A 26073-nucleotide genomic window follows, 5' to 3' on the forward strand; every position below is an offset into this window, starting at 1 on the left:
TGGGGGGCTCTATAGTGATCCTCTCTCTTCTAGGCTTTGTTCTACTTCATAGCACTTCAAATGGCATTCAAATCTCTTAAAGGCCTCAGGAGCCTTGTGCAGCTACAGCAACCACCCACACACTGGTGCATGTAGTAATGTCAATGAAAGGAGAAGTTCTCATTCTGTTTTCTATGTACTGCACCTTTAAACATAGAATCATAGAAGGACGGGAAGGGACTGAGTCCCCAGCACTGAGGCAGGACTAAGTATTATCTTGACCATCCCTGACAGGTATTTCTCTGACCTGTTCTTAAAAACCTCTAATGACAGAGATTCCACAACCTCCCTAGGTATTTTATTTCAGAGCTTAACTACTTGACAGTTAAGAAGTTTCTCCTGAGGTCCGAACTAAACCTCCCTTGCAATTTAAGCCCATTGCTTCTTGTCCTGTCCTCAGTGGATCAGGAGAACAATTTAAATAACAATTTACGCTCCTCTTTATAACAACATTTTATGTATTTGAAGACTGTTATGTCCTCACTCCGCCTTCTCATCTCCAGACTAAACACACTACCCTTGTTCATTCAGGCCAAATGCTACCTGTCACAGAGGAGACACACACACACTGTGCTTTCTCATGAAGACTTCACTTTTGTTCTCTCTTTTTTTCATTGTTTCCCTTAATCCAAAATGAAAGGCATTCAGTCTGAAAGTAAATGGGTTGCTTTTTGTGTCTGGAAACAAACATGACACCAGTTCTGACTCAAGTTCTTACTTGTTAGATTGTTCTCTCTTTGTCTTCCTCTGTGTATGTACAGCACCTAACCCAATAGAGAACCCATCCTGATGGGTGTGGCCTTTGGGCGTGAACACAATACAAATATTAACAAAGGGCACAGGCTAGCTCTGAAATAAGGGGCCTGAAAGAAGTCTGCAGTGACCTGAAACAAAATAGTTAATTTCAGCCCAAATGGCAGCAAAGCCTAGGGACACTGTTATTATGACTAGACCATGTGATGTAGAGCAGGAAACTGGTGCTAAACAAATAAGTCCCCTGCCCAGGGCACAAGCTGGTAGAGAAGAGGACAGCACAGGAGCAAGGCAGTGGGTCATCACTTTAGGTGGAATGCCTCACAAGTTAACATCTGAAGGGAGAGGATGCACTTTGGTGGAAGCATATTGTGAAATGGGGTTGTATGACACTACAGAAAAGGCCAAGTAACTTTAACCACACAAGTCCAGGCTATCATACTGGCAGAGTTCCCACCGTACTCTATATAGAATACGCACACATGAGACCTCTCTCTTTGCCTTTATTAACTTAACAATAAAATATAAACCTCAACCTAAGTTTTCTCCTAAATTTGGCTGCTTTCTAGGGTTTCTCACTACAGGACCTCTTCTGTGTCTGCTGCTAGTCCCCTCTGGCTCAGAGATTTTCAAACCTTTATATGCTCCAGGATTGGAGCTAATAGGACCCTCCTGGTCTGACATCAGAGTAAATCAGCAAAAGTAACACTGCACCTCCATGCAGGGTTCTAGAATCTGACCCTGTCAGACAAAGGTTTTAGGTAATAAATACACGCCCAGTTGTTGAGCCAACATCTGCTTTTTAGTCCCATTCAGAGGAAAAAGCCAATTTAAACTCACCTGCCTAGATTGCTTTTGTCCCCGATCCCATTGTTGGTTTCCACACTGAGGTTATCGCAAGACTTGCTCATCATCCCAGCAGACATGTGCTCCAGGTTGGCCCCGTACAGGACATTTTCTGAGCAGGACAGTCTCTGAATCAGGGCAAGATGTTCGTGCTGAGTTGCATAAGCAGAATTTGATTTGACTATTTCCATAAACTTGTTGTCCTCTGAGGGAGAAGGGCGAATGAGAAAAAGATAAATCCACTGACTTTCTTCCAGCCTTTTATGTTCAGAACTGCTTTCTGTCTAGCCTTTTCAACATGCCAGCCTTACAAAAAGCCTGACATTATCTATAGTTGTTCTGATATTCCTAAAACTATCAAGAAGCTGGAGTGTGAGAAAGGGTTTTCAAGCATTTTCTATTATATCATAGGAGATATTGTGTTTTTCATTTGGATTTGGCTTTCATTCATGTGAACTTTTCTGCAAATTCAGTCTCCACCAAGGAAGATGCAGTGTGCAGCCCCATTAAACCTGAATGCATTTCTGAAATGTACATTTAACAAATCTGTCAATGGAACTGGAAGGTTCTGTCTGCAGAGGTCTGGAGCAGCTGTGATCAGCTGATGCTCACCTGTGTCATGGGCCACCAGCCCAACACAACACATGTGTATCTGAGGAGACATGCTCCCACGACATCAGAGAGGGATCAGGGAGTGGGTCCTCAGCACCTGCACACTCTGTACTGGTGAAGAAGGGACTATTTTGGTGGCAGTGAACGACATCTAACTTCACACCTCTAAGAGAAACCACCAATTCCTTGTTGATAGCCAGATTTGGGGGCAGCAATAAAGGGGTCGGAGAAGAGTCATAAGAATGACTGAAAGATTAGAAAACATTCCTTATTATAGTGATAGACTTAATAAAGAGATGATCACGGTCTAAGTATCTACATGGCGAACAACCATTGGATAATGAGCTCTCCAATTTAACAGAGAAAGGTCTGACACACTCCAATGGCTGGAAGCTGAAGTTACACAAATTCAGACTGGAAATCAGGTGTCAATTTTTAACAGTGAGGTTCATTAACCATTGGAACAAGTTATCAAGGATTGCAGTGGATTCTCCATCACTGGCAATTATTAAATCAAGACTGGATGTTTTTTCCTAAAAGCTCTGAGCTAGGAATTATTATGGGGCAGTTCTTTGGCCCGTGTTAGGCAGGAGGTCAGACTAGATGGTCTCGGTGGTGCCTCTGCCCTGGGAATTCTATTAATCTATTTACATCCCTGCCTCCAGGCCCAATGAAAGTTAAAGCTGACGAGTCAATATTAATTTATTCAGGTTCTCTCTCAGTGGGCTGGAATACCCCTTAAAGGGGACTTGGGGGCAGCTGATAGTTAAGGACATACCTAGAAGTACAACAGAATCCCTGCTGCCATGACAATGCGGGTTGCAAGTCGGAGGGCTGGAAATCAATATGGCTGTACATTCCCCACTTCCTCCCATTTGACCCTGATCTCCAGTGCCTCTCCCTACTAGACATTTTTTTAGCCCTCTGGAATGTTGCTTTTTAGTTTCATTACACCTAGGCTGCCCGTTTCCTCAGTGGGTTTGATCAGAGGCATTTGTTAAGAGGCGTTGAAAGGGTTAACTGTCCATCTTCTCAGCAAAGTCTGAGAGTTGCCATAGTGATAGCTGAGTGGGGAGCTGCATTAAGATCTGCAGAAAATGTGGCAGATGCATCTGAGCCAGGCAACAGTAAAAGGGGAGCTCTCCTAGCCACTCGCGTGGAAGGGATTCTGCCTTGCTGGGGAAAGACCTGCACTGGGTTGCAAAGAGAGTCTAATTCTGAACAAGGGTCACTGCCACCTACCTTCAAGGAACCAATCCCATCCAGGAGGACCCACAAGGACGAGCTAACTCTGCACTCAGGATCTGCTGCCCCAGCCCATCAGGCTAATGGCTTGCACAAGACTGAACAGTCTGTGATTTTAAATGCTTGTAATCAGGGCTTGCATTATAATTTTTCTGCCTCCTAATTAATTTTGCTCCCTCATATCTTGAATGTAATCATTTTCATTACAGAATATTGTTGCTCAGCAAGCCTGATGGTGCAATTTCAGGTCTCATTTGTAGACTGATCACAGCTCTCTGGTGTTAAATCAGAAGTAAAAGGAACCCCAACAACACAGGGGGTTCCATGGACATAAGTAGGGCCCTACCAAATTCATGGTCCATTTTGGTCAATTTCACAGCCATAGGATTTAAAAAATAGTAAATGTCATGATTTCAGCTGTCTAGATCTGAAATTTCACAGTGTTGTAATTGTAGGGGTCCTGATGCAAAAAGGAGTTGTGGGGGGGTCAGAAGGATATTGTTGGGGGGGTTGCAGTGCTGCTACCCTTACTTCTGTGCTGCTGCTGGCGAGGCGCTGCTTGCAGAGCTGGGTGCCTGGCCAACAGCTGCCGCTCTCCAGCCACCCAGCTCTGAAGGCTGCACAGAAATAAGGATGGCAATACCATAACACCCCTAAAAAAACCCTGTGACACACACACACACCCCGCAACTCCTTTTTGAGTCAGGACCCCCAATTTGAGAAACACTGGTCTCCTCTCCCCCTCCCCCCATGAAATCTGCATAGTATAGGGTAAAAGCACACAAAAGACCAAATTACACGGGGACGACCAGATTTCACAGTCTGTGACGTGTTTTTCATGGCCATGAATTTTGTAGGGACCTAGACATAAGCCTCCTTTCTGCTACTTTCTGACACCTCTGCAGAGTGATTTCCTGTTAATTAAATTGTACAAGAACTTTGTCTCCTATGAAAGAATTTTGGAAATATTAACCATTCTGTGCCCGTGATATAACCTCATTGCCCGGCATGCAACACTTCCACTTGAAAGAGGGGCAGTCTGACCTAATGGCTAGCACACTTGTATGAGAGTCAGGGTTCCTAGCTCTGCCACTGACTCACAGGGCCAAATCTGCAGCTGGCAGAAATTAGCATAACTTCATTGAAGTCAGTGGGCCAGATCCTCAGTTGGTGTGAATCAGTGTAGCTCCATTGAAATCAACAGAGGTATGTGAAACTTTGGCCAAGTTATTTCCCTCTCAACTCTGCCTCAGTTTCCCCATATATATTACATTTACCCACCTCTGCAGAATACTTTGAGAGCTGTGGATGCAGAGGGCTAATAACCCTAATAATCATAACATCATAGAAATGTCAGGCAGGAAGGGACCTGAGAAGTCATCAAGTCCAGCCCCCTGCGCTGAGACAGGACCAAGTAAACCTCACTTTTGGTCCTCACTCAGGCAAAAACTCCTAATGGACTAAATTCAGCCCTTACACAAGTAGGCACAACAGCCATTTACTGCAATGGAACATGTCTCTGCTTGCACCAGGGCTAGATCTGATCTGTTGTCCTCAAAATTCCCAGCACAGTTCCTGCAGCTAAGTATAATAAAGCTTATTTCATACCAACCAAGTTTTGTGGCACACGTCACCAGAGCACCTCCCAGTGTTAATTCAGCCTCACAGACTCCCAACCCCTGTGAGGTCAGGAAACATTACAGAGGGACAGTTGAGTCAGAGTGAGATGAACTGATTGCACAAGGCCCATGGGAAGTTTCTGGTGGAGCCAAATGGCAAACCCAGATCTGATTCCCAGCTCAGTGCCTTACCCAACCAGCATCTCTCCTCTCCTTGAGCTTCCTCCATTCCTTACCAAACCTCCCTCACCTATTCCCCGTGTGACGGACAGTATCTATGGCACTCACCGGAGGAAGCTTGCTGAAGCTGCCTGGAATACATCTGGGCATTAAATTTGTGCTGGGCAGAGCAGAGGTCCAGTATATATTTGCAAGTCTTTGCCGTGTCGGTGACGAACGTGTGTTTTTTGCCACTGAAGTTGCTTTCAATCGTGAACTTTTTTCTCTAAAGGAAATAAAAATGCACCTTTCACTTTATATTCCACCCAGGACATTTCCCAGAGGAATGCAAGGCTTGCCGATAGAATCATATTAGTTTGTTCAGGCATATATCTGCCCTGGGTCTATGCTCTGAAAATGCAATGAACTCCTTCCACAACTCTGATATGGGTGAGTGGGGTGTCACTCATTTGCATTTGGGTCCTATCCTCACATCCACTGAAATCAGTGGGGTTTCTGACATGGACTTCAGTGGCAGCAGGATCAGTAGCCATCAGAAAACTTGGACCTAAGAATGATGACATTTTAGCCAGTCGGACTGCAGACTGCAAATGCATTAAAGGGGCAAGCAGGCTAGTGGTGGGAAGGGAGTAGATGGCTGTGTGGTGATTGGCTGATACACTTCTAATGTCAGAATGCCATGGCAGGGTGGGGTGTGGTATTGCAGTCCCATAACACTGTTCATAGCACATCAGTGTATAGAGAGGCAGGGGGACAAAGAGGGATCTGGGAGAGGAAGGGACAATTGCCACAGTGACCCAATACAGTAGCAGAGGGATCAAAAAAAGAGAAAGGCAGAGAGGGAGGAGAGGAGAGGGGAGGGAGAAATGGACATGGGTTAGAGCAGCAGGCTACCAGCTGTCTGATAGAATCCCTCTGCTATGGCCCACACTGAGGGCTATGTTGGAGCCATGTGACTAGCTGATTGTTCAGTTTGGTGGCTGAATCAAAAAAGTAAAAAGTGAATTAAAAAAATTAAAAAAATTAATTTGGGGTCAAATGAAATATTTTGTTTCATTTCTGGGGTTGGTGGGGGGTGTTAACACATTTTCACATGGTTTTAGAGGATATTTTTCTCCAAGATCTGGCCTTGGAATCTATGAAAACTGGGGGAAATTCCAAAACAAAAAATTCTGACATTTCCCCACCAAAAAAACCTTTCCTCCCTCCCCCAACTGAAATCGGCTCAAATTTGTGAACTGTTTTGGTTGACTTCAATTTGCATTTTTGTCCAAAAAAGGTTTTACACAAATAATGTTCCTCAGGTCTAGGTTATGCAGTCCTACAGGGGGTGAACATCAGCTCCTAGAAGTGGGTTAGACCTCAAGATCCAACCATCACTGAGCATTGGGATGCTCAGAACCCCACAGCTGGATCCAATGTTTTTTGAACTGGGTCAAAAATGGGCATGTCTTGTGCCTAATGATTCTGAGCATGGCTCTGAAGTAGATGTCTGTATTTACCAAAGGAACAGACCGAGGGGAGTAACCCAGTGTGGACGGGTAAGGGTTCATTGGGATCACACTCACATGAGCTGAAATCCTCTCCATTTCCCTCCATTGAAATCTTAAACTGGCAATTCTGGTGTGGTTTTTCATCTCGTACACAATGATGCCCTTGGCACAGATTCCCAGGACAGTGTCCCCTCCAGCTGCCTTCTTCTCTTGGGACACCCGATGGAACAGCACCCCATACTCCGGGAGTTGCTGAGTCACCTTTTCAGAGAGGAAGAGGGGTGCACTTACTCAGCGTTATGTGCAATCCATGCTAAATATCACACAGAGCCCAGTGCTGTGATCCAAGGATGTGAGCAGAAAGCAGCAAATCCAAGGGGAACCAAGGCAGATGATGAGCAGGGGAGATAGGGAGCAGTGACTCCCCTGTGTACTCCCACGCTCTTTAAGTCTTGGAAACCCATTCAAAATTCTTGTCCCAGCTCTCCCACTGACTCACCATCTGATCTAGGGGATGTCATGTCACCTCTCCCTGCCTCAGTTTCTTATCTGTAAAATGACCATAACCCTTCCCCTCCTGCCTCACAGGGGAGGCTGTGAGGACTCGTTACTTGTCTGTACAGTGCTCTGACAATTACAATGGATGCATGTGCTCAGTATCACTGCTATTTAGACACAGTGCAGATTCCTGAGCAGAAGTCTGCTTGGGGGTTAATGCCGCTCCACAAACATTCAGTTTTGTTCCTTCCCACCTTCTTCTCCAGGTCTTTGTTCCCCTGATCAAACTAAGATACAAAATGCAGCAAACACACTGATAGTGCTAAAACTGCTAAGAGATGGGTATCAGGAGTCAAGGCTGCCCGGGCACTATGTGCTTGTGGGATTTGTTTTATGCATCGTAAAGAATCTCTGGAAATCTTAGCATCAAGGAAAAAACAGTTCTCTGCCTTCCATAATCTCACTCGGAGCTACTGCCCCACAGTTCTTCTTTCTTTTTTAAAAAAAATATACATTACAAGCTACTGACTCACCAGGAAGCTTCAGCTCTGGGGCTCGCTAAATTGTAATTAAAGTGCAGGCCAAGCCTGACAGCAGCTTTGGAAAGAGAAATTTGGTTCCCACCAGGACGCCACCAAATTCCAGAGCAGTTGTTCAGATCCATGCCCTTCCTGCACAAGGCTCAGCTCCAGGGGAATGGGAGCAGTGCTTCAAGGAGCCAGCACTGCAGCCGGGGGGACCAGCACTGTCCCTGCCCTGGAGCTAGGTATGCAGGCTGGAGTAGAGTAGGAGAAGCACCCAATTGTCCTCTTATTCTACAAGCCCTCCCCCAACATCTCTACACCTCCTCACCCTGCCACAACATGTTGAATAATCATTCTGTGACCCAAATCCCACAATCCCTTCCAAAGGGCTGGTGGGATATGGAAAGCCACAGGGTGATTTTTTCATCCATTTTGTGAGTTGCAGGCCAAAGCAACGCTGAGAACTTGTGATCTAGTTCACTCTCCGGCAGGCCAATCCAGCCTCTTAGCCCAAGCTTCTCAAAAGATTTTGGGAGACCAAAAATGAGTCACTTTAAAGGGGCCTGGTTTTCAGATTGTGCTCAGCGTCTGTCCTCTGAGAATCAGGACCCTTTACAGTGGGTTGAGCTGGGCACCCAAAATCTGAGGCCTTCAAAACCAATAGCCAAATCTTGGCCTTAGTCTTTAAATCCCGTTTCATATTTGGAGGAAGAATTTGCATGTCCTCGCTTTATGCACTAACTTTCTCACCATGTGTATGGCATGTTGGTGACACTTTATACAGATGTAGTCATTGAAACACAAACTAACAGAGCTACTTTTTTTCATTGGGTTTGCTATGCATGATGGGATGGCCATTAAATATCACCAAGAAAACTAATACTATGAGAATCAACAAACAACATGAAACACCCGGAATACTTTCTGCAGCTAATGGAGAAGAGGTCTGGTAGTTCATGTATCTTGGCAGCACTGTAAGTACAACAGGTGGAACAGATGAAGACATAAAGCCAAAACAGTGAAAGCCAGACATGCCTTTGTAACTCTAAAGCTGACCTAGAGAAACAGAAATCTTGCCTCCAAACTAAACTTTGAAGATTTAACACCATTTTAAAATCGGTCTTATGATATTGTGCAGAAACTTGGAGACTTATTAAGACCTTGCTATCTATACTCCAAGTTCTCATAAACAGCTGCCTCAGATAAATCCTCAGTATCAGATGAAAAAAATCACAAATGAAGAACTCTGAAGGACGACGAAACAGAAGCCAATCAGACAGGAAATTATGGAACGAAAATTGAGATGGCTTGGACACACAGGGAGGAAAGACCGAATAACATAACGAGACGTGTTGGACTGGAACTCTCAGGGCAAGAGGGAACGAGGTAGACCAAGGATAATATGGAAAGACACAGTAGAAGCAGAACTGAAACCTATCAAAATGACATGAGAAGATGCTAAGACGGCTGTAGGAGACCTGCAAAGATGGAAGGCCCTACGCTCCACATGGAATGGAGTGGCAGAAGAGAGAGAGCGAAATCAGCCCATCTAATCAATTCCAGTGACAGTGTTAGACAATAAACTAACACAATTAAGTAGCAATTCAGCTGAACTGATTATATAAATAAAGGCATGTGTCACTGCAGGAAAATGGCTAATGTTCAGAGAAGCTCTGATCTCAGATATTTCAGAGGTAAGGGGAGGGAGAAGACAAGTTAAAAATCACACACACACACACACACACAGATAACTCACACCTAGACAAACAGTGGTGTTGTAGCCATGTTGGTCCCAGGATATCAGAGAGACCAGGTGGGTCAGGTAATATCTTTTATTGGACCAACTTCTGTTGATGAGAGAGACAAGCTTTCGAGCTACACAGGGGCTCTCCTCCAGGTGTCACAGAGTGTCACAGCTAAATACAAGGTCGAACAGAGAGTTCATTCACTGCAACAATGGGGAGGAGGTTGCAGGAATGGACCCCAGAGCAACTAAAATTTTCCCAAAGAGAGGATCCTGCTATCAGGAGAGTCTGTGATTGGAAAATCAGCTGGCAAATGCAGTAACCCTGGAGAGTAGCATTCCCTCACACTACCACAGTGAAAGCTTTCTGGCCACAATGGGAAAGCTTGGAGATGAAATATTGTATAGGAGATAGGAGAAACTAGCATATGATGGATACAGGTACAAGATGGATCTAGTTGTACCAGATACATTGAAAAAGGAGGTTCTGAGGCAGTACTGGGTTTACAATGGCACCAATGGCCCACACTCGGAAGGGGCCCATTATGGTTGCCAGGCAGAAGCACCAGAAGCTCCCTAGAAGTGTGGGGGCCACCAGACCTGGACCGTAGTCCCACCCCCACTCCACCCCTCCCCCTGAGGCCCCACCCAGTCTTTGCTCCCTTCTAAGGCCCCGCCCATGCTCCACCTGAGGCCCCATCCCCATTCAGCCTCTATCCCTGAGGCCCCATCCGCTGCTCACTCCTCTCCGCCCCCTGTTCCGTGCCACGTCACTCGCACTTAAGGCAGGAGAAAAGTTGGAGTGCATAGCAATAGAGTAACCGCAATCAGCCTTTAGGTGTCTTGTCAGTTTATCCATAACTCTGAATGTCCTGATTTTTCCATGGTTGCTTTGCTAACTCCAATGTCTTTGAAAGGATTTCTATCCCTAACCTGCCGATACGTACTCTCAGCTTGCACAGATGTTCTGCCACCTTTCTGATGTTGTATCAGACTGGCGACAGGGAAACGACAGCCCAAGGAGAAAGAGACAGGGCCCTTCTGCAAAATAAATAAATAAAGTTGGATGCATTGGAGGATACCCTTAAAAATTCCAGCTCGGCTTCATCTTCAAAGAGGGAGTGGTTCATGCGGTGCAGCTTGGCGAGTTCTCGCTGTATGGACTCCAGGGTCATTTTCTCTATCCGGCTCATGGGAACGTAGTCTTCAACGCGAAAATAGTTCTTCCCATGCATCTTCAGGAGGGAAACAGAGAAACGAGAGGGGGAAAGGTTAGTTCCCAAGGCACTGTAGATAGGGCTGAAAATGCAGTTCATGCAAAAGCGGAAGAGCTGTCGAAGGGAAGGTGCAGCGATCTCCAGCGTGCAACATCACACATGGCGTGGGGCCCCATTCTGGCTTTTGCTGCTGGAGGCGTGCCAGGAGGGACGGCATGCAGAGCCATAGCGGGCAGACGCAAGGAGACTGCCTCAGGGGAGTGTGAGGAGCACGGCTTCTCACATCCACTGCACAAGTGTGTAGCATCTCTCTCCCGCATGCCTGCCTCTGGGTACTAACTGGTTCATGAGGCGAGAGGCTCTGGCTTCCATTGCTCTTGGAGCACGATTAGTTCTGTGTCAGCTGGCCCCCAACATGCTTTCAGGAAACTAGCCCCATTCTGTCTGGCTCCTGTGCAGGTGTTCTTGGGAGAGGGAGGAAGAGATGTCCCCTGCCCTTCTTCTCCCTTTCCTTCCCCAAGACAACTGCACAAGACAATGCAGAATATAGCCTACACTGTAGTCTGGAAACTCTATCTATATTGTCCAGTGTACATAGCAACGTGTAGTGCCTCTGTTCCCTGTGTACTGCATCTTTAAATTCTAAAATTGCCTGTGGCCAGAGACAGCAGCCATTCTGTTCTCTGACTTGCTGCAGCTGTTAGAGAGGAGGACAACACTCCCAGTGAGATCCCTATCATGGGTACTTTATTTCTGTTCTTTCTTGACTTTTATATTAGATTAAGGAAAACAACAACAGAGACTGAGAGCCAGATCCTCAGATGGCATGAATCAATGTAATTTCACTTCAGGTGATGGAGCCACACCAGTTGGAGATCTGGCCCTGGACTTAAACATCTGCTCTTTTGATATGAAAAAAACATCAATTATTACACCCAGGGATTGGACAACTGGTTCAGAAATATCTTCACTGACATCCCTGTACCTTTGCCTATTCCTACAACCCAGCCCAAATGGCAACATTTAGAAGGGGCTCAAATGTTCAATTTCCACCTCTTCCTTATTTTTTCATCTCTGCAAACCCCTTCTGCGCTTCTGAGTTGTATCCATGGCTGGAATTACTCTGGAGATATTCTGGGATTTCTGGCCTTACCATGCAAGCAGGAAGTACCAGGAATCTCCCAAGAAGGACCAGTCTCCAAGATTTCCAGCCAAGCTTGGCAGATTCATGAGTGCTGCATAGTCAGGCAAACTTTAGGGACAACTAATCTGAACTTGAAATGTGAATCCTTTGGGGTTCACTCACTCTATTGAGAAATGCCAGCAGAACTGAAGTCAAGGTGCCATTTAACTTGCATCTTAACTGTAAGTGATGGGGAAAACCACACAGGCTGATGGCGGACACCTCTGAGAAGAGGTGTATTATTTACCATACCTCGGGAGCATAATTTCCAAGTTCTGCCTGCAAGGCTAAAGCACCTAACTGCAGGGAGGTCTCGTCATTGCAGTACAGCCGCTCCTCCAGAATATCTTTACGAAGCTGCAGGTAAAACTGATGCCTTGTCAGACCATGTCTGAAAAACAAGAGAGACTGGGACTGTCACAAGAGCTTCGAACCCCAAAATTAAATGCCACCTTCCTCTTTGGCTGCCGACAGAACCCTGGCACTTACTGGATGGTGTTAAAGTGGTTGACGAAGAATTTTATCCTCAGAAAGAGCGTGAAGTTAATGATGAAGGTTTTCTTCTTGGGTTGGTCGTTCCAACCTTCTGGGGCTACTTTGTAGAGTTTAGTCTCATCGTCCAAAAAGAAAAACTCTTTACCTGAAATGAGAATTTGAGGTTCCGTGATGAGCGAAGCAGAAGGAGACCATCTGATAGAGCAGAATTCCACTGATTTTCATCCACCCCTTCAGCAGATTGCCAGGAAGGGCTCAGAGAGTCACAGACCACCCTGCCCTCCATGATGGTTATTCATGGCTTATTCTACCCTGGAAATACCCAGGATAACTCTCTGTACAGCTAGCCAGATGTTTGACTAGGCCCTATGTTGACACTCAAGAAGTGGGGAGGGCATAAAGAGACCCTGACACTTCACACAATCCTCATGCTCTGAGTACAAGGACTGCTCCCCACCAGCTCTTCGTGGGTGCTAGCCACTCCAAAGGGCCTTTTAAGGGGAGTAGCTGAGACTGCACTTCCCCACCAGAAGAGGAAGCTTTTGGAGGCATGTGGCCTGCCTGAAGCACAGAGCTTCCTGGAACTCCTGATGAGGCAACATGGCTCTGCCCTACCTCAGGATAAGTCTGGGTCTAAGGCCTTATCTACACTGAGATCGCATAGCTCCACTGGTGCACACTCCTGCAGTGGACACGGTTTACACCAGAGGGGCTTAATCCTGTTTGAAACTGAACTTCTAAAATGCCTTCCACCTGAGGATCTCAAAAGGTTCCACTCACACTCATCAGTACAGATTAGCATGACTCCTATAGTCATGAGCCACTGTGCAGCCACTAGACATGGCCATGTACCTTTCAGGTAAGCTAAGCCGAAGTAGAAATGTTCCACCAGGTTCGCGTAGGCCATGGCTGTATTGAAGACATCTCTCACCTTCGATTTGATGTCACATTTCACCTCGAGGCACTGCCCGCTGAGCAGAATCACATTGAGGTCCCTTTGAGACAAATAGGATTTCCCTTTTTTAGTCTGAAAACACAAACCAGAGAGTTGAGAATGAGTGCCGTGTTCATGCAGAAACACCTGCCAGATTCCTGGTCTCTGGGTCTCCTGGTCCCATGGCCAGCCGACAGGAATCAGCTGCAAGGCCTGCTGCTGCCTAGTCATGTCACAAGCATTGTAAACTTTTCGAAAATGTATGGAGTCCCCAGGCACACAACCAACCATTTCCAGACAGCGTCTGGGGTTCTTTCAAGTTGGACCTGGGTTTCCAGTACTTGTTTATTTCATAACACTGATATTCCTGTCAGGATTTTTACCACAACATCCCTGCTATGCACTCTCAGCTTTAGCTCCAGCTTAATGAAGTTTTTTGTCTGGGAAGTACACTACAGGTGTTCACTGCTTTAGCATAGGCAGCATAGTGTACATGATGTGCTGGGTAATCTCAGAGGACATCTATCCACCTCCCCAAAGTTTTGCATCAGAATGGCTTTCCCTAACTGAGGCTTGATGGATGCTCCATCAGTTTCACTCTAACCACAGGACGTAGCAATGTGAGGTGCTCACCTGTCTTTAGGGTCTCATTATGCTATCTCTATAGGACTCTCATCACAGGGAATACTGGCCTGGGAATTAAAGGCAGGTCTTACAGGTTAGCATGGAGATTTAATTTAAGAGTCACCAGATCAGGCCAAAATTCCAAACATTATATTTACCATGATGGATCCAGGCAGTTGTAAGGTCACTGGTGGTTCACTGGACAGAATGATAAATTCTGGCCCTGAAAACTGGGAAGAAGCAATTTAGAAAGTTAATAAAATGATTCATTCATATTATGAAGATCCCAGCTCTCTCTCTACATACACCCAGCAAAGCAGGGATATGAACCTGGCTTTTCTACATTGCAGGTAAGTCCCTGACCTCCAGGCTATTGGCTATAGCAGGGAGCAGCTTGCTCCCTCATTTTGCACAAAAAAGCTCCAGTTTCAACCTGCTGCAGAAATGGAAAGTTTTTGAATTCTCAAAATTGTTTGTAGGCTGGGAAAGCCCTGCTGAGCCCTACCCTTTACACTTCTCCAGCGGCCAAAAGGGGTGGGACCAGCTTAGGCAGCCCTGAGTCCCCCACTCCTGGGCATTCCCTGGCAGAGAGTCATGCTAGAGCGGTGCAGGGGCTTAGGAGTGACCTGTTTGAGTGTACTGGGTATTGTTAAACAATTCCAGGATTGGGATTATCAAACAATCCCTCTGACTCTATAGAACTATCCAGAGAAGCACAATAGATTTTCTATCTTTCCTTCACTATTGTTTTATACTTATACTGTCAGCTGTTTGGGGCAGAGACGATCTTTTTGTGCTGCGTATGGACAGCACCCAGTGCACTGGGGGCCGGTTCATGACTGGGGGCTCTGAGGTGCTACTGTAATATAAACAGTAGATAAATAATAGCTTGCTTTTCTCTTGCAAAGTGTTTTATTGTGCGATTATTGGATTCCAATTACGAATCTGACCACACACAAAAAAGGTAACACTATTAAAATCTAAATTCCCCTGAAGAACAATTATTTTTCTCTCTCTAACAAGCTCCAAGTGCTGACACGGGTGGCTCTTGATCTTCAAAGCCCTGCCACTGCTCAGGCCCAAGACAGGAGGGAATTTGAATTCTCTGGGAGCAGCAGCACTGATTTGAAAGACAGAAGAAAGAGGACCACAGCAGCAGCCCAAGGGGCGACGCAAGCAGCCACAAGCTTGAGTCGCTTAGAGGAAGACTGAAGACTGGGCTTGGCATGAAAGAAATAAAGTGACCTGCAAAGGAGACCTAAAAGAGAAGTATATTTCCCAGCTCCACAGAAATCTGCTTGCCAGATTTTTGCTGCAGCGTTATGCAAACAAATCCACCCAAATTAAAATAGCGAAAGGCTCCTCTCTCTGTGTGTACATGCAGCTGGGCGATTGACAGTTCTGGAGGCTGACCTCCTCTGCTCTCCGTAGCACAAGGATACCACCATCAACCACAGCTGAGGATGAAAGGGGAATTAAATCCTGATGGATCATTTATTCCTTGGCTTCTATGCTCAGACTGCTAAGCAAGTATCACCACCCCCATTTTACAGACAGGACATTCGTAGCCACAGGTTATACAACATCTTAATGCTGGCACTACCAATAGCTCCAAGCTCACCCCACTATCCCATCAGTGTGTTAACTTCTATGCTTTGCCTTCTGCCTGGGTGTATATTGTAAAAGAAGAGCAACATGGGATTGTTCTAAAGCTCTTTGATCCCTATTGACTGCAATGGGCTTTGGATACCGCCCTTCTCTGATGTGTTGAAGGCACAGCTAAGGTGACTGATGGAAACACCCCTTAGTATGCATTACTGGTCACAGAAAGCATGACTAGAACCCCAAGAGGGAAAGTTGACCTTTTAGGGTTCAGTCCTACAGCTCCTAGTCCTTATGCAGACAAAGCTCCCATTGACGTCTCTGGGAATCTGACTGCCGGACTGAGCTCTTTATCACACCCAGATCCTGCGGTGCCCCTTCTGGGCTCGGCCATTATGGAAGGCCATTCTGATGAGCTGAGTCAGCTATCCAATAGACCCTACACCGTTGGGGGGCAGGTATCTGTGCGGGCTTTACATTTTGCAATCAGTGCACTCATTTTCACTAGTCACCTTTTCTTTCCTTTGAAACAAGCACTTCAGCGAAGCAGCAGCTGCTAACGAGTCCTTGGCAGACACCGAGAAGGTAGAGCCTAAACTCAGAAGGTTGGACTTGTTATTCTTCTGAGCCCCAGCAGGGATTTCATCCACAGCACTTGCTGATCTTCAAAGGAGTGAACAGTATTTCGGATTGCATATCCAAAGTAATAGACAGAGAGTTTAAAAGTCTTTGAGTGACACTGTCTTATGCAGTAAAGGACAATCTCCATGATCTACATGGCATGACCCCCACAGAAAAGTGTTATATGGATGAAACTATGAAGGTTCTACAGAAATTAATCTAAAACTCTACAGGATTTAAACAGAGGATGTGTTCCTTTCTATACTGCCTGGGCCAGATCCTCAGTTTCTGGAAATCAGCATAGCCCCACCAAAGTCAGTGAAGCTATTGCCAATTTACATCAGCAGAGGATTTGGCAGCAGGTTGTTTGAATTATCCTTGAGAAATCTACTACAGCAAGGATGACATTTTCTATTAAATTCTACAGGGTGATTAAAAAACAACTGGGGAAAGATACCATTCTTCATTACTTTCTATAGGCTATTTTCAGGATGGGAGTCATTGAATCTAATCAAATAATTGAGGTTTCAGACAATCAAGGGGATTGTTGGTGTAATTAACAAATATTGAGTGCTGTGGAGAATCAAGGTTCAGATAATGACACCATACTGATGTTAAAACACTGATGTCGTCCACACTGACAGACAAATGTATGCTTAGCAGATATCTATACTGCATATACACTGTTATATATAGGGAATGGACAATGGCGAGCTGCAGGTATGAAGGTTTTGCTGGCATTAGTTTGGGTTAGTTGTGTTATTAACAAATGGTGAGTGAGTTATGCCAGTCATTCCAAACTTCTGTACCCACCACACTATCATATATTCTGTATATACCACGTGTATTACAGCAAATCTATTTGAGAGATGTTTTGAAGGTTTCTAAATGTTTCCCTGAGAATATTTGTTGTATCTTGCTGCCTGGTAAATATCTTTTTTACCATCAGTCGAGCCTCAGAGGGAGAGAAAAATTAAAACCGATGACCTAAAATAGCTTTTCTAGACATAAAAATGTCATGAGTTTGAAGCCCAGTGCCAAGCATAGTGGGTCCAGTGGGAAGATGAGAGTATCTCCTTGCCCATAGGAGAAGGCTGCCATTTCTCGTCCTGCACGGGGTGAGATATCAGACTTCAAAGCTGTGACATTTTTATGTACAGGCTCCAATTCTGCATACACTCGCAGGCACGCTTCATTTGAATATGCTGAGTAGTCTCACTGAAGTCAATGTGGTAAAGTTAAAACACACGCCGATGGGCCTTCAGGATTAGAGTAATAGATCATAAACCCGTCATGCGCCCAGGACTCTATATTGCCCATCCTGGCCCTGGACCTTACACCATAGTAATTTGTGAAGTGATTTCACCTTTGGGCAGAGAAGGAGAAAACACTTCTCTGGCAGACAGAGTTAACAACAAAAGTGTCAGCATGTTGACTTGGACCGCCCTGACAGGGACGGTTGATTGGGCAGAGGGCCAGTGAGATGCTCAAAAAGCACATGATAAATACACTGATCAATTTAACATGTGACTATCACCTCCACATGAAGTGTGTGGATACATGATACCAATTCCCCACAAAAAACATTGCTGTCCTGGGGCATGCACTGCATTGATTTCTCATTGTATGTATGGGGGAACACGGAGTAGTTCACAACCCTGGTAATTGTGGTTAACTGTTGGCTGTTTAATAGGAAGTTCAATCAGTTTACTCAGGACATGGTTAATGGAGAAATCTAAATGCAACACTTCCCCTGGGTCTGAATTAAATCAATCATGCTTGATGGCAGGAACTCCTGTTTAACTGGGACAAGAATTCTGCTTAACTGGGGTACCTATCATGGATTAAGGGGTACATAAATAGGGGATTCTGGTCTTTGTGATGCTCAGAGGCTAACCATTCTTAGGCCTTGTCTACACTTGGATTAGCCCCAACTGCAGCTGCAGCATGCTAGCCCCCTGATTTAGACATCCCATGATAGGCAGAGGTGCAGCCTACCCTGTTTTCAAAAAGGAATTCACTCCAGTGATGCAAATCACAGCGTCCCTGGTTTAACTTGGGGTTTGCACTGGAGCAGTCACAACTGGCTGCTGGTCACCCATGGCTGAATCAAGGCCTATCCCACAAGTAGAGACAAGCCCTATAGCTTTCTGCTGGTGGCATCCGTCGGTTACCTTTAACTCTTTAGTGAGCTAGGGGGGTTGAAATAGTGACTCAGTCTGAGAACCTATAGGAAAAGCTAAACATTACTCTGAAAACCATGTAGTGCAAACTCGGCCTATCAGGGCCCGTCTCTTATAAATCAGACCTCTCATACAAGACCATCAGCACAAGCTGGGGGCCCAAACCTGAAGTCTTTGCTCCATTTTCTCTTCGCCCTTATTCAGGAAAACACTCCCTGAAGGGAATGAGAGGTTTTCTCTGAGGAAGGACTGAGCAAGAGTGCAGTGAAGTCTTCAGGATTTGGCTCTAGATGAACAGTGTCTGCTACCTGATGGCTAACGGATCCAGTTGCTCCCTGTAGTTTCACATCAGAGCACTGGCACACTAGATCCCTTGTGCCTCCCGCAGTCATAAAAAAGTCCATCTTTTAAGGACAAAAACTTTACTGATTACCTGTTAATGAAGAGCTTGTAGCTACTGTGTGTCCTCGACCCATTCAGGTTTGGGTCCCACGCCCGCTGTGCCTGCGGAGCTCTCCCTAACGTTAAATCAAGGGAATATCACAATCACTGTCACTGAAGCAGCACCAAAGGTGGCAAAAGCTTGCTTTACATAGGGAGGCAGAGGGATGGGAGGGGGAGTAGGGGTGGGTGCTCTGCCTGGGGAGCGAGGAGGGGAGCTTCTGAGACTCAGTGGGATGGGACAGCCGGCTCCAGGCTGGGAAAGGGGTCCTGGCAGTTCATGTCTCACTTTTGCCAGCCACCAGGTGTAGCTGCTCCCAGCTCCAGTCCAGTGACCCCAGTTCCCACCTGCTCCCCGGCCCAATCACAGGCACTATGGTGGCTGCTCCAGCCCCTCCACGTCCAGCTCTCACTTCTATCACCCTCCTACCTAGTGCATGTATTCGTTCCCAGAATGCAGCAGAACAACACATATGGTGGAAAGATAGATCTGTCCCCCTCCCCAATATTTCCATTGCGAGGACACTAGCCCCAACTGCCCCCCAGTTCCGCCTCCCCTGAGGTGCGCACAGCATTAGATCCTGGGACAATATGGCAGGGAGAAGATTTGGACTGTCTGTCCTGTATCCTTGTTTGGGGGACATAATAAATGACTGCACGACAGAGCTGGTTGAACACTGCATTAAGAGCGTCCGTGACTAATCCTTCATATTGGGACTGGTTGTCTAGTTCAGCCATATCTGAAGCCCTTGTTATTCACTATTCATGGACGTTCAGATGAATGAATTTGGGGGAATGGCTGTTTGTGTGTGAATCCCTATATTTGCGTGAATATTAGGATCTTGTGTGCAAACAGGAGCATTTATTATTCCACTGATAGTCCTTATTCTTCTGTTTAAACGTTTTCCAGTCATCCGATCAAGAAAGAGAAACAATATTATGTGACATAGGTCGCCAATCACACCCCAGCAATACAAAACAGCTGAAGTGAACTGTTTGCAGGATATTTGGCCAATAATTTGCAGAAACAATTTGGTGAATACTTCTGAATAACTAATACAAGCACAGAAACCAGGGTTTGTTGGGGAGTGATTTGCAAATGGAAATGAGCTAGAGATGAGTGGGGTCTAATTCCCTCCAATTATGGGGGAGCTAAAGTCAGGTGCAGAGCCAGAAATGAGTATTATTATTGAGGCCTCTTTCTAAATGGCAACACAAAAATACAGTGTTGGATTCCAATAAAGGCATTAAAAAAAACGCAGTAACTAGGAAATCTACAGTTAACTTATGTTAAATAAATAAAGCTGAATAGCCACAAACTTTGGGGAAGTTTGGCTCTGAATCCAGACACAAACTCTGTGGGTACCTCTACACTGCAATAAAAAACCCCTTGGCACCAAGACTCAGAGCCTGGGTCAGCTAACTCAGCATTGTGGGACTTGGGCTGCTGGGCTAAAAATAGCAGTGTAGACCTTCAGGCTCAGGCCCCCTTGCAGGGTCTCAGAGCCTGGGCTCCAGCCAAAGTCTGAAGGCCTACAATACTGTTTAATAGCCCTGTAGTCTGAGCCCCTGGAGTCGGAGGTAGCTGACCTGGGCCAGCAGGCTGTGGGTCTTTTCTTACAGTGTGATTCCTGGTCCCTTGATACACAATACTAACTATTAAAATCTTGTGGAAACCCAGGTGCAGTAGGGTAATTGACATAGGATCCATAGTGACAAGTGACTGATTGCAGACCACAAGGCATTAGCCCAAAGATGCTTTTCTAATGAAAATCTGAGCCAATCTCTCACAAGACAGGTCATACCGTTTTAAACATGTTTGGACATTTGGAGCTAAAATATTAAGAAAATTAATAGTTTAAACATAAGCCTGGTGAACAGCAACAATGGCATATGCAAAAACAAACAAATATGTAACTATAAATAGACTAAAAGAAATCGAAGTGTATTTTCTCAAACAGCAGATGGCAGTATTGCAAAGTCAGGCTCTTTGGGTGACTCTGGAGGCGACGGTGCTGGCAGTGAGAAATGAGAGGCTGAGAGACATGCCTGATATCAAGGCCAGATCCTCCTCTGATATCAGTTAACTTAGGCTCATTGAAGTCAACATAGCTGTGTCCATGTACACCGGCTGCGGTTCTCAGGAGAGCAAATGTTTACACTCCTTTCTGATAAGACAGCCTTGCAAGTCTCTACTCTCCCACTCGCCCAGGACAAGTTACCTGAATGTATTCTTTGACAAGCACTTCAAATACCCTTAGCTTTTCATCATCCGATTGGGACAACCTGATTAATTCACAGGCCTCGATGCCATGCTTTTAGCAGAAATCAAGCCCATTCCTTGTTCTGCAACAGCCTTCCAGTAGGAGCAGTGGGGAGAAACAATTTATCAAGAGCCATCAGAAAATGAGTTAAATTTATGAATGGGATTATATGATGGGGTTGTTTGTGATTGAACTCGGTGACCCAGGAAGTCCCATCCAGTCCTATATTCCTGATTTAAGACTAGCACGTGGCTCTCGAAGAAGTTGCTTCACATGAAACAATGAATTTTTAAATGCAAATGAGCTTCCAGAGTACAGGCTAGAATACTAGCAAAGATCACTGAGGATATGGATCTCCCTTGATCATGGTGGTCTTTTCCTGGACTGTAATAGCCCCATGGGGAGGAGAATGTCTTTTTCGGATATATTATCCTGGGAAAGGACAGCTACGGTGAGCAAACTCTCCGAGTCTACTTGTGTTACTTAATATACTGTGCTTTTAGGGCCCTCTCCTACAAAGTGCTGAGCACCCTCAACTGCCACTGACTCAACAGGAACTGACTGTACGCCATCCCACAGGACTCAGCCCTTGGTTCTGAGCATTACGGCCAAGATTTTCAGAAAGGGGCTAGCCCCTAAATCTACATTCAAGCACCTCAGTAAGTAGTGGCTCCCACAAAAATCAGCAGGAGTTGCATGCACACTGAAGCATCCATGGTCTGTTGTAGGTTTATATTGACTACAGTTTTGGAGCTTTAAGTATCCACCTCTCTTATAGGAAGGAAAGATCTTTTTTCCCCCTTGGTGATGAGGCAAGGGGTGGTTTCTGTGCTGTGCATCTTACAGGTGCAGCCCAGAACTTGCAGCCCCCAAGGAGTGGGAGTGGGATAAAGGGGGCATTAAAACCTCTTTATATTCTCCCAGACCTGGGCTGCTCTGGGAGCTGTAATAGCTCCTGGACCAAGTTAGACAGTCTGGGGCCTGTCTAATTATGGGCAGATCCCTCGGGCTACCCTATGGGCCTCAGTGCTACCCCGATGCCTTCTCCCACTCCCAGCCCCACTCAAGACAATCTGTTGTCTAAGGCAAAATTTCAGTGGGCCGCCCCCCTCCTACCTGCCTGCCTCAGCTCATCCACTCTCTCTCTGCCCACTGCTAATTAACAAATCTGATTGCAATGCTGCATGGAAAGGAGAGCTGTGCCACCGGACCCCCTCCCCCAAAAACCCACTACAATCCAGAGAAGTTTGTCATCAGTCAGGCTGGGAAGGACCTCTCCGAGACACTAGTCCCCTGTGCTCTGGAGTGTGGTTTTGGATCAGTTTACTTCTACTATTTCAATTGCCTTTTACACACGTAGCTCCCCCTACACCACCACACACAAAACAGAACCAGCAAAGTGGTTTCAATAAAATTTCAGGATCAGCCAACTTGTATTTGCATGTTTGCTGGCACAACATTGACCATTCAATACCTTTTCCAATTTCTGCACAGAAGGAAAGCTGGAAGTCAGTCTGGAGTTGACCTACTGCAAGGATAAATCATAGTAACCATTTCAAAGTAAAACTCTACCTCTCCTGCGGCCCCTGTTTGACAATGTCAAAGATGTGCTCTCCGAAATGCTGCTGGAGTCACAATAATCCACAGAAAGTTGTCTGTAATCCTCTGCCGACCGACTATAATTCAGTAACTTGGCCCCTGTGTTTGGAAACAGAACAGAAGCCTGGTAAATCACCATATTCTGTTTTGATTCTAAAATAGCAGTATCCGAGTGTCCACTTAGCTATCGCTTGGTCTTGGCTCACTTTGATCAAGTCTTCTTTGCTGTTGAATGTCTTGAGTGCTTTTCACTTCCCTCAGGAAGGCATTCACCAGCCTTTGGCAGAGCTGCTTCTGCTCCCTTGTACTTTTTAGAGCCCTACTCTGACAGAATGCAGTCCCTTCAGCAATCCCGGCCAACATGAGTCTAATGTACACGTTATTTCCGTCACATTTTAATTGAAAAGTGTCAGGAAGCTTCAAGTAGCCAAGGAACAAGTTCTAGCTACTTCTGTCCTCCAAAGTCACACGTCTGAGAGACCCCAGCTATCTCCTTCAGGAGTGCTCCATATTGAGTGCCAAGACACAGATCCACCATACAGTGCAACTGCAGCAATTCCCCAAGAATGATGACCTAAAACATCACAAAGTTTCAGCCACTCTTTGCTTCTATTATATCCTACTCCCATCCTTTTCCCAGGCCTTACAACTTGGGGTGGTAATTTTCAAAGCAGAAAAATATTCAATGAAATGCACCCTCAATAGAAAATGCACCCCGAATGTCCCACGCTTTAAAATAACGAAGGTACCGATTTAGCAAAGCATTCAAGCAAGTGTTTAACTTTAAGCATGTGCTTAATTCCTAAGTCAATGAGACATACGCATTGCTCACATGATTTGTTGAATAGAGACAAGGCTACTCATATGTTGTGCATAAGACCTTGCTGAATTGGGGGCAAAACCAAGACAGAAATACACTGATATTAACTTCTGCTGAGGTGAACATCAAGATTTATTGACCTGAGAGGAAACAAAAGGATATGAAGCCGAAGTCAATATTTATCTTGCAGCAGAGTTTTACCTAGAGGGACAATAACATCTTGAAGTTCAGTTAAAGTGAACCATGAAGTCAGGATGGATTGCTGCGTACATTCTGACCAGGGATCCAAAAGGATGAATCCCACTCGCCTTTCTCAGGTGGGTTGTCTAGTTGGCTACAGTATGGCTGCCTACATGGGTATGATGAGCAGAATTTGGCCTTGTTTCTTAAAACCTCTCTAGGAGTAAAAAAATCTTTTTGAAAGGAAGATGTAATTGTATGCTGACCTTTACTGGGCTATTCAAGAAGGAAAGATGTGATTATGCTCTTGAAATGCTCCTGAGCATGGATTCAGGGAAAACTATTCTTCACCTTTGAGCATTCAGTTGGATACATAGAATACCAAAACACTTTTTTTTGGTATAGTGTCTTTCATGCAGACCATTCTAAGGAGTCAAATATATGCATGCTGATCACTTAACATTGCTCCATAGCCTTCAGATCACAGTCCTTTGAACTTGTAAGCCCTGGAAGTCTTGCCGAGTTGTCACAGATTTTTCTCCATCATACGCTCATTCAGAGGTAAAGCAATAAATAACATATTCAATTCTACATATAGTTGGCCCAACACAATTTGAAACAATTCACCTGGCCCAGGAGACCCTCTGAGAAGTGCAGTGTAAACCAGAAGCCTTTACCTTGATGAAAATTCAGCTGGGAGGGCAATGCTGAGCTGTCAGATGCTTTCTCGTGCAGCCTTTTCCTTATCACATGGCTTCTGTTCAGCTGGCTGTCTTCAGTGGCTACCTCTTCTACCTGCAAACCAATTGCACTGCAAGTCAATGTCAGTAGACCAGGGGACTTCAAACCTTCATGAGGAAGTGCCTCTTGCCCTCAGCTTGGTCTAGGCTCATCAGTGACACTGTATGTGAGTGTGTGTTAAATAAATGATACTTCCTACTGGGGTTGGAAATAAACTAATTGCAAATGGACTACTGGACAATTATTAATTATAGCTGATCAAACAACAGGGGGCATTTTATTTGAAAATCTCATTGACTTTCTCTTCCATTTTTTGCCAGTCAAAATGTCAACAAAAGTGCTCCTTGAAAACATAAACTCTTGAAAACAATTTATCAAGCTCATTTATTAATACCACCACCTTTCAGGCTTGATTGTGACTTTATGGCCCAGCCCCATGCCAAGGGAGGTGCAGGGAGCTCACAGATATTGTACCTGACATAGGTAGGATGTCTTTGAGCTTGTAGAATGACATAGACCAGAGTGGCAAGTGGAAACTCTTTATATAGGGGACAGATTGCTCTCCTCCCTTGTGAAGCCAGTTCCATTGGCCAGTGTAGAGTCTCAGAGCCTGTGAAAAAGCTACTATCACTGTGGCATTAGCCTGGAGCGTGAAGTCTGGGCAATGATCCCATGGAGACTGGATTTGTATCTCTCCATGCATGGTGGTACATTGTAGGGGGAAGGCAACCTTGCCTCATCCACATGCCCAGAGGTCCCAGCATTCTCCTGACTAATCTCCCTCTATTCATCTCAAATTAACCCAATCCATCAACCTAACATAAAAATCAGTCAACCAGCTCTAAAACTTCAGGGCTTGCAGTCTTCCTTTAGCACCCTGTCAGCCTGGCCTGAGACTCTTGTCCCTCTGCTACCCCAAGCCTTTCTGCTTCCCTGTCTCACTCTGTTCTCCTTGCTTTATAGCAGGGCTTGTTTTCCTTATTGGTCCCAGCTGTGGCTGCATGCTGCCATAGTTGGCAGTGCTGGCAGCTGTGCTGGGAAGTAGTCAGCCTGGTTGCCTGAAAGGGGGGAGGATGCTCCTCTCCCTTTTGCATATGCCCAGATGGGGTTTGTAAACCCTAGGACAGCCACATAGTCTGGGATTTTGGGAAATTTGGGCCAAATCCTCCCGCCTTTACTCTCACAAGTATTCCCTTTGAAATACAGTGGGGTTACTTGGATGGGTAAATCCAGCAGGATATAGCCCATAATCCACAGCACAGTTGCTTTAAAGGTATTTAGCTGGTCTTAAAAGTCATCCAGCATTCAAGGTTTTCACCATGCTCTGGGCTGGGGCTTTTATGTCTGAGAATCCTAGGAGTAGTAATATTGTAATCCTGGGATTAGGGCCATGGCATCCCAATGTTGACAATACGTTGTATTCCTAAAACTTAATAGTATCTGGGTATAATTTTCAAAACTGCCTACCTCTGTGATTTAGGAGCCTAAATCCCATTGATTTTTCAGGTGCTTTTGGAAAAATTCACCCCTTGCTTCTATGGTGTCAAAAATATGTAGAAGCCCAATAGAAAAATGCAACCTAAGCACTGAAGAAAGTACATGCACCTTCTTCCATG

The 26073-nt window shown here is 45.4% G+C and overlaps 1 protein-coding gene across 1 annotated transcript in view; it reads right to left on the reverse strand.

The window, feature by feature from the left end:
• FRMPD2 (FERM and PDZ domain containing 2) overlaps window positions 1-25705 on the reverse strand; it is a gene marked incomplete at its 5' end in the record, with an annotated part of 94217 nt that extends 68512 nt beyond the window's left edge. Inside the window, 13 exons of the mRNA XM_084633008.1 lie at window positions 1633-1843; window positions 5403-5559; window positions 6863-7048; window positions 10636-10788; window positions 12206-12344; window positions 12443-12593; window positions 13301-13475; window positions 14165-14236; window positions 16121-16271; window positions 18846-18930; window positions 22690-22815; window positions 24388-24511; window positions 25673-25705. Coding sequence (XP_084489134.1) covers window positions 1633-1843; window positions 5403-5559; window positions 6863-7048; window positions 10636-10788; window positions 12206-12344; window positions 12443-12593; window positions 13301-13475; window positions 14165-14236; window positions 16121-16271; window positions 18846-18930; window positions 22690-22815; window positions 24388-24511; window positions 25673-25705 — 1763 coding nt within the window. The remainder of the gene's footprint in view (window positions 1-1632; window positions 1844-5402; window positions 5560-6862; window positions 7049-10635; window positions 10789-12205; window positions 12345-12442; window positions 12594-13300; window positions 13476-14164; window positions 14237-16120; window positions 16272-18845; window positions 18931-22689; window positions 22816-24387; window positions 24512-25672) is intronic.
• Between the last annotated feature and the right edge of the window lie 368 nt (window positions 25706-26073).

The sequence above is a fragment of the Lepidochelys olivacea genome, assembly GCF_965140295.1.
Source record: "Lepidochelys olivacea isolate rLepOli2 genome assembly, chromosome: 7".
Lineage (NCBI taxonomy): Eukaryota > Metazoa > Chordata > Testudines > Cheloniidae > Lepidochelys > Lepidochelys olivacea.